Source organism: Juglans microcarpa x Juglans regia, chromosome 4S (genome assembly GCF_004785595.1).
Source record: "Juglans microcarpa x Juglans regia isolate MS1-56 chromosome 4S, Jm3101_v1.0, whole genome shotgun sequence".
NCBI lineage: Eukaryota > Viridiplantae > Streptophyta > Magnoliopsida > Fagales > Juglandaceae > Juglans > Juglans microcarpa x Juglans regia.
The window spans coordinates 2372621-2387754 of record NC_054601.1 but is presented as its reverse complement, the minus strand read 5'-3'; the positions used below and the strand labels follow the sequence as shown (position 1 = coordinate 2387754).

At 35.9% G+C, this 15134-nt stretch overlaps 2 protein-coding genes across 5 annotated transcripts; one reads left to right on the top strand and one right to left on the bottom strand.

Annotated features, from left to right (window-relative positions):
• Positions 1–2357: 2357 nt before the first annotated feature.
• LOC121262624 (L-gulonolactone oxidase 3-like) lies at positions 2358–5030 on the top strand. Its single transcript, XM_041165177.1, is given in 4 exon segments — positions 2358–3310; positions 3442–3697; positions 4111–4437; positions 4440–5030. Coding segments are annotated over 4 exon segments (1782 nt in total). The 5' UTR covers positions 2358–2599; the 3' UTR covers positions 4928–5030.
• Positions 5031–7359: 2329 nt separating this feature from the next.
• LOC121262622 (protein EMBRYONIC FLOWER 1-like) lies at positions 7360–13891 on the bottom strand. 4 transcript variants are annotated; one of them, XR_005940147.1, is made up of 8 exons: positions 13614–13891; positions 12407–12616; positions 11582–11988; positions 11395–11511; positions 9803–11304; positions 7751–9526; positions 7538–7644; positions 7360–7494 (listed from the first exon to the last, which is right to left on the bottom strand). XR_005940147.1 is itself a non-coding variant. In XM_041165174.1 (7 exons), exons 1-6 carry the CDS (start codon positions 13868–13870, stop codon positions 7787–7789), a joined length of 4233 nt encoding a protein of 1410 aa, XP_041021108.1. In that variant the 5' UTR covers positions 13871–13891; the 3' UTR covers positions 7360–7644; positions 7751–7786. The 4 variants fall into 4 exon arrangements, 2 of the variants coding, with proteins under 2 accessions (XP_041021108.1, XP_041021109.1); XR_005940148.1 differs by having other exon boundaries at positions 7538–7641; XM_041165174.1 differs by having other exon boundaries at positions 7360–7644.
• Positions 13892–15134: the final 1243 nt, after the last annotated feature.

Here is a 15134-nt window from a genome sequence, read left to right as displayed (position 1 = left end):
CGATGTTGGAGGCATTGGGTGAGGTCAATTTCCAGGTCAGTGGTTGATTTTGGGGCTTCTGGGTCTGGGTCATGGATCTCATTGCGCGTTGTTGTGCGGAAACTGATTAGTTTTTAGTTGGCATTTGAAAATACGAATTTTGGATATTGTGTTTGTTGGTAGGAAAAATTTTTATGCGCTTATGAGTTGAAAACTCCATTGACATGGTTAAGAAAGGGCAAGTTGCCTTGACAATGGAGCTGCCCTTACAAATTAACGGTAGGCCAGTTTTAAAGGGAAGATTTCGGAGAGAAATTTAGATTCTTTGGGGAGGAGAACGTATTCGGTGTAGTGTGCCTTCCAGCGGTGAATTGTGCTATTACATGTAGTAACATGACGTAATCAACTGATTTTCCTTTTATTGTATTACAGACCCTTCATGTTACATGTAGTCAGCCCGTTGATGGGCTGTTTTTTTCCCTACCAACAACGGTGTTGTTGCAAAGCGTTTCTTTTAACAAAATAGTCTAAGTCAATATTGATGATTGATTCGCGAATCTACTTATACGTAGAAGAGCTCTAAATATAAACAGACGGGTTGAAATTGTTGTGATAATGTGGTTGTCCCATATTTTAACATTTAAGGGGACCATAAAATCAAATTCAAGGCCCAAGTAGATAACGGGAAGCAATAAAATAATGTAAATAATGGGAAACAAACGAGTTGGTCATATCTTAAGAGAGTGTCGACATTACAGTTGCGTTTAAGCCACATTATTACTTGTTAAATCAGTCTTCCAACATATATAGTTCAAGAATACTCCAAAGATTTCTCCGAAAAAAAAAAAAAAAAGAATACTCCAAAGAGTGTTATCGGAATGTAAGACGATAAAAGGACTAGGAAGTTTCATTCCTACATCTGTCTACATCATTAATGCACTAAACGTACAGTACGTCCGGATGTTTTTAAAATTTATAATGTTCGAGTTTTAAGGCATAGATTAGGATATCAGATAGAGATATTAATAATCGATTGTTTATTAATATTATTGAAGAACAATAATATATAGTATTAAATTTTAAATGCTCAACCACCCCTACGTAACTTGTTTCAACCACCCACGGCGCCACGCATGCACCAAAGTAAATGAGAATTTTATTTTCTTGGATCGAGAGATCGTATGTCAGAGTTGAGAATATATACGAAGATAGTTTTTCTGCGTGTAAGTAAATTTGTGTATTAATGTTGTTATTTTTATATTTTAAATTTAAATTAATATTGTTTTTAATAAAATTTACTTTTTGATAAATTATATTGAATGAGTGGTTATATAAATGTGCAGAATCTCTTAGGATTAAATTTTTCCATGAACAATAACGTAAAAGTTGAACGCTCATGATATATAATAATGTACGTAGAGAATGGCGAGGGAGATCAGAAGAAGAAAAAGGAGGTGAAATTTAATCATCGGGGAGCTGAAGCTCGACGTGCCTGTGCCTTAAAGATAATAATACACCATGCGTTCGCGGCTTTAATTTGAGGGTAATTTTCTCCCATTTGAATGAACAAATCTGCTATTTCTTTTGAAATATTCTTCTGTTTGTTTTGTTTTTCTGGCTATACATGTTTTTCCTGACTGTGGAAAGTTGCTGGGAAAAATCTTTGTTGTTTATGTACTGTTTGTTTCTCGGAATTATCAACTAATTCTTATTTCCTAATCATCCTTTATTGCTAATTAACGGACAAAAACTTAAACTAAGAAAGGAAGTAGCTAGATTTAATTATTTATATGGAACATTTAATTAAATTGAATAGATCGAGAGTATAGGGTCGAGATTCAAACCCAGAAACTTTGGTCTTATACTAGGTGAAATCACGTGGCTGATACATTTACATTCTCCCCCCTCCTAAAGTAATGATTTATAAAACCAGAGTATCTTAGTTTGAATCCGGAATTTTACTACGTACAGACCATGCATTTGTGATGCTTACAAGTTATTAACTGTTTATAAGAATGCAAGTTCAGGAACATATAATTAATTTTATATTCATATATCTTTGAGATGATTTTTTGTTTCTAATTAAGTTTGAACCTTCAATGAAATAAAAGTCACGTGATTTCTTCATAGTTTCTAGTTAATAACCATGCAACAAATCAAGAAAGAATGTTAATTCGGTTTTAAATTGTTAATTAGCTTCACAAAAAAGTTTTGCAAAATTAAAATTCATAAACTAATGGAATAAAATGTACGTAAGAGATTCGATCTATTAATTCAAAGATAAAATAAAATTTTATAATCTAATAATTTATTTTGATAAATATCCACGTCAGCTAAACATTTGCCAGCTGTTAATCATGTTTCTTTGTCAGGCTGTCCAACTAAACAGAAGGTTGGCAACAAATATTCTAACAAATTTTAACGTACAAACCAAGTAATAATTATATTTGCTTTTAAATATGTTGTCTCCCTTCGAAGCATTGCCTTTAAATTATAGTTTTCCAATAATCTCCTTTTAATTTATAGTTATTCCCCCTATACAACATTCCCTTACCTAACAAAAAGGCTCCGTCGATCGCACTACTTGGAAAAAATTAAACAAAAGACCAAGCCGGCCAAGATGCGCCTCCCTTTGCGGCTCCTTGCTGCACTTCTCCACCTTCTCGCACGGACTTCAACCCTGCTAAACATCCATGCCATGCCGCCGCCGCCAGCAGTTCAATGCAGCAACCGAACTACTGGCGGCTCTGCCTCTGGCTGCACCCTCTACAACACCTACGGTGCATGGGGAGACCGAAAGGACTGCCACATCCCAAACGTCACGTACCCAACAACCGAAGAACAGCTCCGCTTGGCCGTTGCCTATGCAAACAGGAACAAAATCAAGGTGAAAGTTGTGAGCAAGTTTTCGCATACCATCCCAAAACTGGCCTGCCCCATTAGTACTACGTCAGGATCCGAAGAGGCATTGCTAGTAAGTACGGCAAAATATGATTCTAGCATCGAAGTTGACGCTGAGAATTTAGCTGTCACGGTTGATGCCGGCGTGGGATTACGTGAACTGATAGATAGAGTGGAAGAAGCTGGGTTGAGTTTGGTGGCTGCGCCGTATTGGGAGGGAGTGAGCGTTGCGGGGCTTATTAGCACAGGGGCGCATGGGAGCTCTTGGTGGGGAAAGGGAGGGGCTGTTCATGATCATGTTATCGGATTGAGACTTGTTGTTCCGGCAAGACCATCGGAAGGATATGCCAAAATTATAATATTGGAACCACAAGATCCACTCTTTGATGCGGCTAAAGTGTCTTTGGGATTGTTGGGTGTCATCTCCAAGGTACCTTATAAAATATTTACATTTAATGAGAATATGAAAAGCAATAATTAATTATATGTACATTCATCATGTTTAATTTGGCCCTATTTATAAGTTACTGAAATGTAGCTTAATTTGAGAATGAATAACAGGTAAAATTATCTCTAGAGAGAGGATTCAAAAGAAGCATAGCCTATAATTTCACAGACGACGATCGGTTTGAAGAAGTATACGTGGACCACGCAAAGAAACACGAATTCGCAGATATAACTTGGTATCCATCAAAGCATAAAGCTGTGTATAGATATGATGACAGAGTTCCCTTAAACATCTCTGGAAATGGGGTTTATGACTTCATCGGATTTCAATCAAATTCAATTCTGATCTCCAAATCAATGAGAGCAACAGGTAAACAATATTTATCTTTCCTTTAATTCACATTCTATTGTACTGTTCTAGCTGTATCATGGATCAAGACTTTAGGTTCTTGTTCAAATTTAAGGACCTTAGGAAAAGGAAATATAAACGCAAGAATTGAACCGGCCTACAACATTTTATTAAATATCGGATTTTGCTCGAAAAATTTACATGGTGGTAATAAATATTGTATAACTTGCTTCATGCATTTATCTCTTTCTTATTTAAGACATGATCATATATATGCCTTTTTTTATTAATTCTGAATAATAACTTCAAAGATCTTTTTCATGATTTTTATATAAAATAAACAAATTTGTAGTACTTCTAAAGTAATATATAATTAGTTGTATGCATGCTTGGTATAAAGTTAAAGATCACAGCTAGCTAGCGTAAAAATGCAGAGAAAATATTGGAGAATGCACGAAGTGTGACAGGAAAATGCACACTAGCAGCAACTACAGTGGGGTCTAAGGAATTACTCGCTAATGGATTGAGGAATGGCCTAATCTTCACTGGTTATCCGGTAGTTGGTCGTCAAGGCAAAATCCAAACTTCAGGTTCATGTTTATATTCACCAACCGCAGATATCATGGCCGCCTGCGCTTGGGATCCAAGAATCAATGGCCTCTTCTTTTATGAGACAACAGCAATATTCCCTGCTCCAAAGTTTGGAGACTTCATCCGTGATGTGAAAAAACTGAGAGACCTAAAACCAGAGAATTTCTGTGGGTGGATATCTATAACGGGTTTCTGATACGTTTCATAAAGTCTTCCAGGGCATATCTTGGTCATTCCGAGGACTCTGTGGTGGTCGATTTCAACTATTATCGTGCCAATGAGCCTTCAACTCCAAGACTGAACCAAGATGTATGGGAAGAAGTGGAGCAAATGGCATTTTTTAAGTATGGGGCTAAGCCACATTGGGCTAAGAATAGGAACCTGGCATTCTTAAATGTGCAGCATAAGTATCCTAATTTTCCCAAGTTCATCGCTGCTAAAGAACAGTTGGACCCGCAAAACATGTTCTCAAGTGAATGGTCCGATGAGATAGTGTTTGGGAAGGAGATGGAAGCAAAAGGTGACGGGTGTGCCTTGGAGGGACAATGCATATGTTCCGAAGACCGACATTGCAGCCCTGATAAAGGATATTTCTGCCAACGAGGCCTTGTTTATAAGGAAGCTAGAGTTTGTAGGTATTCGCCATCTTCAATTTCTTGAATATGATCATTATTATATTGTACTATCAAAGTCGGATCAGTTCATAATTTATATTAAATTTTTTGGTATGCCGGCCCCCTAGAAAAAATTTATAAAAAAATGAGCGGCGCTCCAACTGATCACCATTAGGTCAAAATTACATTTTAATTTTTTTAATTTTAAAACATTTTTAAAAAATATATCAATATACTAATAGTCACTTCCTTAACTATTAAATAAAAATAATTTAAAAAAATTAAAATACATGAGGTGTAAAAATGAGAAAATAAGTTGAGTGGACAAAATAACATTTTTCTAAAAAAAATGATAAAAAAGAAACGAATTTGCATGATTTATATATATATATATGCGGGCAATATTGAACCATTGTTCCGAAAAGGGCATATTCTTCGAAAACCTATATGTGTATAGGAAAATGTTAAATGTATTTAAAAAAAACTTATAAAAAATTTACTTTTCCACATATCAGTTATTAATATGCTAAAAATTATGAAATTTGAAATTCAAAATTTGAAATTTAAAAAAAAAAACTAACAAAATGAGCCTTGTAAGTAAAATTGTAAATACATGTAGCACTACTCATATATATATATATATATATATATGGAGTTTCGAGAAAAACGTTGATTCACTGAAAATTATGCAGCTAACTAGCAGCCTAGCATGCATGCGTACGTCGACGTTGCATGCAGTGTTTAAGGGAAATTAAGTAAGCTTAATTAATTTGGTGCATAATAGTATATACATAAAAAAAAGGAAAGCATGCAGCTAGAATTAATAATTAGCTCCTACTAATTATGACACATATTATAATATATATATATATATATATATATATTATGTAGATGGGAAGCATATAATCAATTGAATAATTAATAGCCACCCAAAACTACATGATCAATCAATTAAGCTTAATTTTGAGTCGATCCTTGAAGGCGAGTTCATAAGTTATAACTATTAAAAGAGCTTTCATTTATTTAATCGTCAAATTTTACGTACTTTTACAATCGATTTTTCGTAAATCCTAATAATATTTATGCCATTTCACTCAGCTAGTTTGTCAAATATTCATGTTAGCGTCTTTATATTAAATTAATTAATACACAGGCATATAAATAAATATAATATATATATATAATAATTACCGAAACTCAGCTCGAGTATATTAATATATATACCACTGATTCATTTACCAACAAAGCTAGCAAAATATAATAGGAAAATGATTTACAAACAATATTTTTCATAACACTTTACACAACAATGTTTTAAATGAGGGGTATTTTTGTAAAACATCTTATAAAAGTAACATCATTTTATAAAAATACCCTTATCTTATAACATTGTTGTGAAATTTGTTGTGAAAATGTGTTGTGTGTATATCATTACTCTAAAACTTTTCGATCATATTATTATTAAATATTTTTGGAATAGAGTTAATTTATACGAAAGTCTTATAACATATAGTACTTTCACTTAATAAACATGTGATTTGTTATTTTTGTAATTCTATTTAAATGTACACATATTTAAACATTAATTAAGATAGAAGGGTAAAAATAAAAAATCACATGTTGATTAGATAGATGTGGGTGGTGTAAGAATTCTATTTAAAATTTCTTTTTTGAAATATGGATGATGAAGCTAGGATGATATGTAATTAAAATTATTTATATAAACATTAATTTAATTATGTAACAAGCACCTATATTAAATGAAGTAGTACTATTACGTGTTCATATTTATAGAATATATATATATATATATATATATATATCTAATAATTACTCTTTATCTAGATACATGCGTGTCAACTTATATATCAAGCACCTCATTTTCTTGTGGGACACGTGTTGAACGGAAACAAATTAAGGACCAGTACTGTCGACCCTTCTTCCATCAAAAGGGCAATTTTGAGGATAATTGTACTTAAACCAACCTTGTGACTAGCTAGGACATCGACATTAAGCAGCTTCTGATGCAATATAATTAATGAACTTAGAATGTGCAGGCCCCAATTTGCTTGTACCATTAACGAGTTATGGTAAAGCGTATTCATGTATTGACATCGATTAGCATGTACTATTGAGACAGCTAGAAGAAAATTAGGAGGTGTAAATTGTGAATCAGAGCTACATATTGTTGTTCTCTATATACAGTTTTAACTTTATTTTATTTAGAAGGACAAGCTCTTGACTTACAAGAAAACTAAAGGAGCCGCTTGCTTTATTTGGAGTCTGATATGCAGATCATAGGAAATAAATAGCTATCCTCTATTAATTTGTTTTCCCAACATATTATACAGATTCAATCTATCATAACTTCTTGTATATATTAGAAGAAGACATCTTGTAATTTTTCCAATTCAATCAATACGAATGCACTGGTAACCACATTGGTTCAACACCAGATATTTTCTTTTTGTTATGTACAGAGCTGTATCATATACAGCGAAGGTCAGAAATGAGATCCCATGTATGATTCTTGAGATAGTTGACCATTAAACATTAAAAAAAAATCCCATGTATTAATTTCCTTGTAGCCTCGGCTTTGACAGTGGAGCATGGCTTTCACAGCTTAGCTTTGGACATGGAAAATGAAAAAGATGACCTTTTACGAAAAGTATGCTTCTATGGAAAATACGAGTACTGGCATTTGCTGCTGATTCTCAATTTGCAGCAGCACGCCAGCAGGAAATTAATTGAAGCCTTCACCTGCTGGAATAGGAAAAAATCAACCGCAACCAGTAAATTCAGGTGAAAGATATATCAAGGGAAGTATCTTAACTAATGAAGACAATGAGATCAGGTTCTGAAGTACTACCATGCGGTATGAAATTCGGGAACTCCGATCAGGCCGTCACAAACAATGTTGTACATGCTCTTTTACAATGGCACGCTTCAGATTCCTACGTCGCTTGCGGCCATTCAACTGAATTAAGCCATACCTAGTTTGTGAAGGATCCGTCACCTTTCCAAATTTAAGCTCTTCACCTCTTATCATGTATGTACTTCCAACTCCTGGCATGCTAAAATCAGCAGGATTTCTATTAACACTACATAATTCAGATACAGAGCTGCTTTTTGGATGTTGAGTTGAATTGTCCAATGCCCCGTGATACTGCAAGGTTAAAACAGAAGAATCAGGTGCACCAAGGAACCTTTTCTGCACCCTATGGACAGGAATAGCTCCATGATTTGTGCCTGAACTACCAGTGGGGAATACATATTTTTCTGATCTATTATCTCGGGCCTGTGTGGGTGAACTAGAGCTTCTTGTCTTGTCTTTCTCTTGAAACTTCAATGTAACTTGACCTGTAAAATTAGTAGCCCTTTGGGAAGCTTTGTCGCGTTGAAATGAAGATACAGACGCACCAACCGTTGCAATGCAATGAAAACAGTCATGGGACTTCTCTGAAAAGTGAGTTTTGCCATGATAATGGGATGATGGTTGTTTCATGGAATCCATGGTCTTATATGAACCAATGATTTCCTTCCTTTGAAACTCCTTAGACTTACGATCATGAGGAAAGGAAGGCCTCGCAGGCAACTTTGGTGTTCCACCCACATTGAATGTAGGACCTGACTGCATCCCTGCATCCATGAGGCTGAGCAAATACATTGCTGGTATGGCTTCATTAGAATACAGATCTGACGGCCCCATCAAACTTTGAGGAAGCTCAATCCCATTGTGTTTAAAAGCAAATGGGTACTCCGCATTAGTCCTACTGAAAGTCTCTGAACCACGTCTCATATTGTGCTTCTCGAGGCTTGTAGCGTTTAGATTAAAAAACTTAAGATCATGATTGACATTTATATTTCCCTTCTGCAGTGAATCAGAATACTTTGAAAGCATACCTTTATTGTTAGACTGAGATAAACCACTCCGAGGCATGCTATATCCAAAGGGCATTTGATTTGGAACCATGGTTGGCCAAAGATGAACTGCTGCTTCACTCTGTCGAACTGTCTGGCGTGTGTCATATCCTCCCAGGGCCAACAAAATTTCATGAGAAGGCGCGTGTCCCATTGTACCCCCATTCCAGTTGCAATTTTGACCATTACTGTGCCTGCTGGAATCGGTAGCAGAAAATTGGACTCCACTTGACGGCTCTGCCTTCTGGGACTGAACAAAAGTTCTGAACACTGTAGGGGTCTGAGTTTGATGCAGGTGACTTACATTCAGGTTATTTCTATCAATATGAGAAGAGTAATCAACTGATTTTTGTTTACTGGGTCCCAACTTTTGGCCTTTGACGATTAGGCCATTCCTTCCATTTCTAGCTTGGAATTTTTGCTTGTGAGTATTATCCTTCTGTAGTAGTCTCGACTCCCCATTGCCATATATGTTAGTACAACCCATCATCCGAGCATTTCTTGTATTTGGGGTGGTTTCTAAGAATCCTTTCTTATTTTCGGCATCAAGAAGACACCTTTCATACTGATTTTTTGCCATGAGCTCAACAACTTCCATGGGAATGTCATCTAAGGGTCCTTGCTCAGATACCTTGCCAGCTTTTTTATCACTATGTTTTTCCTCAACAACTGGATGCTTATTAGCTTTTAAAGCGTTGTCAATGTTGCTTGGACCAGAAAAAATCTGGAAAAAGAAAAAGAAAATTAACTTTCTACATACAAGCTATACTCTGAATCATTCATTATACCAGTCATATAGACTAAGATGAATAGAGAGACCAGAAAGATGAGAAACATTTTTTCACAAGGAGAAGCTTATGCGGCTTTATGGAAAACAAATGTTTGGGTAACAATAACATGCAATGTCTTAAAAAAATTATGTGTGTGTGTATTCTTGTCTACATATATTATACACTCTGCAGAAAGACATACCAGATAGTGATAAGAATGAAAGACATACCCTTTGGTGAGTTCCGGAACACTTCCTATCCTCAACCTGAGAGAGGCAATTTTGTATGTTATTCAGGAGAGGCATTCTAGAAGTGGTTTTCTTACTACTGACTTCGTCAGTTACACATTTTCCGGAAAAGGCAGCTGGTGGAGATTTAGATGGAACCCTTGGATGTTCAAAATTGGTAATCTCTATATTTTCCCTCATAAGCTGGTCTACTTTGGGATTGACCTCTTGCCAAGGCAAGAAGGAAGGTCGCCCATCTTCAACTTGAGAAATAAATTCTTTGTCATGTCCTTGTACATCCAAAAAGCTGTCAAGTGAAAGGCACAACCCTTTTCCAGTGGATGAATCTTGTGCTGATTGGAACGGATTTGTTGCTGATCCAGTTTGTATGATATCTACACTTTTCCTTGTAATTGTATCATTTTTCAGCACCTCCTTGGTCCATGGAGAGAGAGCAGCTTGGCCTCCATATGCTTTTGGATTCTTGTTTCTTTTCTGGCACATATTACGTTTTCTCTCCATTCTTAGAGCAGGAACGTGAAAGGGATCTATTCCTCTGCCTTTGAATGGATTGTGATCAAATCTGAAAGAAACAGTACTATCAGAAGCATTGCTCTCACTTAAAATTTCAAATTTTTCCTGAATTTCTTTTTGCACATTCACTGGCTTTGGTGCCAATGAAAAACATGCATCAGCAACTTGGATCTTTTTATTTTTCTTCTTGCCTGTGGTAGGACTTCTATCATTCATACCTTTCTTCCGATGGCTCTTCATATCAGTTTTCAAATCTATTCCTGCAATTGCATCTTGAAATTCATTACCCACAATTGCATCAGTTGTTTCTGCATCTCTCTTCCATGCCTTAGCTTTTTTCTTCAAATTATTTGGAGAAGCCATTTCTGGAGGTCTCCACTCTTCATCCTGAGGCAGCTTCCTTTTCCTAGTCTGACTAGAATCCCTTTTAACGTTTCCTTGGATGGCCACCTGACCTCGAGTAACAAAAAGTGTATCTAATCCTCCAAATGCATCAGACCTGGATCTATTGAATGGAGAATTATCTGTCTCAATGGGATCATTCTTTGCATCACCGTTTTCACCTAGCAACTCAGTCAGCAGACGCACCTTTCGACTTTTTCTACGAGGCAAATAACAAGATTTATCTGAACGATGGTCCAGAAGATCATTGCCCAGTACCATAATTTCAACACTTTCAGATTCTTTATAATCAGACTCATGATCCAATTCCTGATCAGAATGATTTCCGGTCGTAGGAGGATTCACGGCATTAGGTTCAACATCAACCATACTGCCTAAGTACCCAAGCGTCTGACAGGGCGCTTTCGTTAACTCTGTGTGTTGATCATCTGAAGAAGTTTGCATTCCTGTCAGATAATGTTCAGCAGGATTCTTAACTCTGCACTTTAGGTTCCCATCAGCAGCTCCTTGACTCCCACTGCCTGGCTCATCAAATTCTATAGATCCATTGCGTTTTGACTTGAGAGTCACTGTTTCAGAAAGAAGAAGCCTTGTTATTGCAATAAATATGTAAAGTAACTGTTGCTTCTCTGGAAACCACTTCATAGTACTGCAATTACCTGCATCATTTGCATGCCTTTCTTGTATCATGCTTGAATTAATTTCGGTAGCTGCACTTACGAATTTGGGGAGACGTTCCTGATTATGATTTTGTTCCGAGTCAATGTCAAGCCGGCCTGGACAAGACATAGGAAATCAGCCAAACGCCAACTGGTGTATGATAGAATAAGATGGATTGAAGTGTACCTGTCAAAGTGTTTTGTGCAACTTCAACATTATTCTCTTTCTTATCATTACAGAATAAAAGGCGGTTGTCATTGTTCAATTTACTAGAAGCGTTGGCATCAGCCGATGTTTCACTGAGAACTGGTTTTGGAGTTTTCTGAAAACCTGGCAGAAACGTCACTGCAGCACTGCCCACATGGAGACAACCGCTACTGGAGCCACATTGAGTGCTACAACAATTAAAGAGTGTTCCACAATCTTTTGCAGCAAACTCCCTCAGACAATTTTGGCAATGCCACCATCTGAATTTGGGAGCATCTAAAGGGGGAAGAAAAGATGTGTGCTCCTCAGACTCATTCCGATCAACCTCTAGGTAAAACGGACAACATATCTTCCAATATTTTTTCCGAACCTTGGAGACATATCCACTGCATTCAAATGGTAACTTTTCATAAGGAAAACAGATCCTAAATGAGAACCCAGGAGCCAAACTGCATTCATCATTTACATAGAACAAACAGGCCATACCGAAGTTTCTCAAGGTACTTGTCAACAAATTATATCACATATCCAATCAAATAATCTCCTCACAGAAATATATTGATAAAGAAAGATGGTAATGTACCAAACATCTTGATGACACTTCCATGCTAGCTAGCTAGCTGCTACTTGGTCAAACTTTGGGGAATATTCTAGTTAAGTGAATACGTACAGACGTAAAGTCAATTTACTTTTATCTCCAACAAGACAACGAACCAAATCTGGTTCTCTTGAAGCTTGAGATAGCCATTGAAGTTAAAAAGAAGCTGTCAGAAAGATTATCGCATTATTACAATCAAGGCTTACCGTATAGAAAAATGCTCACACTTTTCAGCATCACTATTATGATCCTTCGCACTGACAAGATCTACTGATATCGAGTCAATCTGAATAAAAGATCCGTCGGACTTGGAGACGAAATTAGAATTGTTCTTACAAGGATTCTTCTCCTCCTCAATACCACTGATCTCCATGTTATAAGCAAGCGAACCGCACGGTATGCAAATACACGATTTCCTATAGAAAATAATATCATGATACTGACAACAATATATAATAATAACTGCGTGGCGGCAGCAATGTCATATGCTGAAATTGCATTGATATAGAGGTAATTTTAGCGATAAAACAGGTACATCACGAGATCTGGAGTAAAGTCCCAAAGAATTAGCATGTTAGGGTTTTGCACGTACACCAAGAAATCAACAGCGAAGACGAAAAATCAATTCATTGTGAAGATGCACATAGAATGGCAAAAAGCTAAAAACTATCTATATACAGTGATTCTTTGGCACATAAGATAATAACCCTTTATATAGTACTAGTACATAAGTACATGACCTATATATTCGGGTAATAAATTAAAAACCCTAGTTTCCCTATCAATAAAAACAAACATATAAAAGATGTTTGCAGTCTATAATTTCATGCTTCTCAGACGATTAAATAAATCAAGAAGTACTTAACCCATTCACACAAGGTTCAAATTAAGTAAATCATAAAACAATACCCATATGACAAAGAATACATTAGGGTTTCCTATTTATGAAACTTCAATCGACATAACTCACCCACATCAAGAAAGGCTGCAAATCATAACTTTTTCCCGCAAACCCACCTCTAGTTTCTCCAAATCATATGCAAACACCAAAACCATGAACAAAAACTAAGTACTAATCAATTCTTCTTGCTATTTATTGCTTACCATTCATCAGCTACGGAACAGTCAGCATAACTTTTCTTTTTGGGCAGTTAGCATAACTTATTATACAAATAAGAAAATCAAAATAACATATAAAATCTCGCAAAAGTCCTCAGATTCATCCCCAGACAAAACACAGATAAGAAAACAGGAAGTAAAGCTGGACTTAACGTAGCAAACACAGTGAAATGACCTAAATATCTTAGACAAGCCAGCAGGACCTCCGCTAAAACTCGTACCGATCAAACCCAAAACAAACATAGAATGTCAAACCAGATGATTGATGAGATCAAATTAAACCACCAAACTCACCTTTGACTCAATTGACGACTACCAAAGACGATACCATAATTTTCTTGCTCCGATTGATCTCCACGGCGCACCCAATAAATGGCACTAAAAGATAAAGCAATTGAAGGAAACGAAAGACTCAGCTGCGGGATGGGGTTCGAAGCTGGCTGGGTAGGATTTGATTGCCGATTGATCTTGAGAGATAGAGAAGGATAGAGAGAGAGAGAGAGAGTTTTTATCTTTTGCCCTTTGAATGAGGTTTCTTGCATTAAAATCATCTATGCCGAGCCATGTCACAGGTAGACATACATACATAACATAATAGAGGAAAAAAAAAAAAAAAAAAAAAAAGCAAAATTATAGAGAGAGAAGAAAAGTGAAAGACTACTTGCAACCCAATAAGGAAGCTACAAGTGGCAAGAAGGTGCGGTTCTTATCACAAACCATTATAGTTTGTGAGACAGGAAAGGAAACCCTAGAGTAGAGACTCTATAGAGAGGAACACTTAAAACAAAAACAGTGTCCTAAAAATAAAAATAAAAACTAAAAAAGGTTAAAAGTACTGGGTACCATAAATATTCCCCATACGCGTGAATTACACGCCCTGTTAAGACCGTCGTTTCTTTATTGTGTCTGTCGTGTCAAGCAGAGTTAGCTGACGATGCTGGTGCCCTTGCACATAAACGAGTTGTGAATGGTGCGTGGATTGCAATTTCATTTTAGGAGAGTGGTAGCATATTCCTATGGTTTAAACCCTAGGTTTCTTTGGTGAGTAACGAGGAGGTATCTAAGATTAGAAAATGTTTAACCCTAACCCTAATTTGAATAATACTAAATTGGGATCATGTCGGGATTTTTATTATTACCATAATAAAAACTGTCTGCGTTTTTTTGGTCACAGATCATAATTTTTTTGTTTTTACTTGAAGTAAAATAATACTATCACTTTGAAGTATAACTTTTAAATATGTCTACTCATATATTTTTATTTTTTTAATAGTTAAAGAAGTGATTATTAGTAAATTTATATTTTATTTTATTTTTTTAATAATTAAAAATGTTTAAAAAATATTTAATATATATATATATATTCATTTGCACCAGCTAGTGTGCATATTTATAGTGCACATTTGGGTTCAGCTAACTGATCAGGAGTCGGGTCCGCCGGCTTCACCTACTTTCATTTTCCGTAAGCGCTGTAATATCCATGATTGATCAGTTTCTGTGTTGAATAATTGAACTTCCTAATTAAATGAAATAATAAGGAGTAGTACTACATACACGAATCGATCTATCTAGCTCACAAATTTAAATTTAAAATCTCAAGGCCGCTGTAATTACGGGTACGTACGTACCCTCACTCTTCAGTACTAATGGAGAGGGCCCGTCATGTCATGCATATAAGTCTTTATAGTTCTGGCATATAATATATAATATTATATATATATATATATGCATACACACACAAAAGATCATCCTATAAAGAAATGCTAGCTATGTATTTCTTTAAGGGATGTGATTCCATGACCCTAGGTCCCTGTC

Excerpts from the sequence above, each read along its gene's own strand:
- LOC121262622 (XM_041165174.1), bottom strand. The coding sequence starts at position 13,870 with ATGATTTTAATGCAAGAAACCTCATTCAAAGGGCAAAAGATAAAAACT. Across the intron at positions 11,989-12,406 it reads TGTGAGCATTTTTCTATACG|TGGATATGTCTCCAAGGTTC; the intron begins GTAAGCCTTGAT and ends ATTTGAATGCAG. Across the intron at positions 11,512-11,581 it reads TGCACAAAACACTTTGACAG|GCCGGCTTGACATTGACTCG; the intron begins GTACACTTCAAT and ends TGTCTTGTCCAG.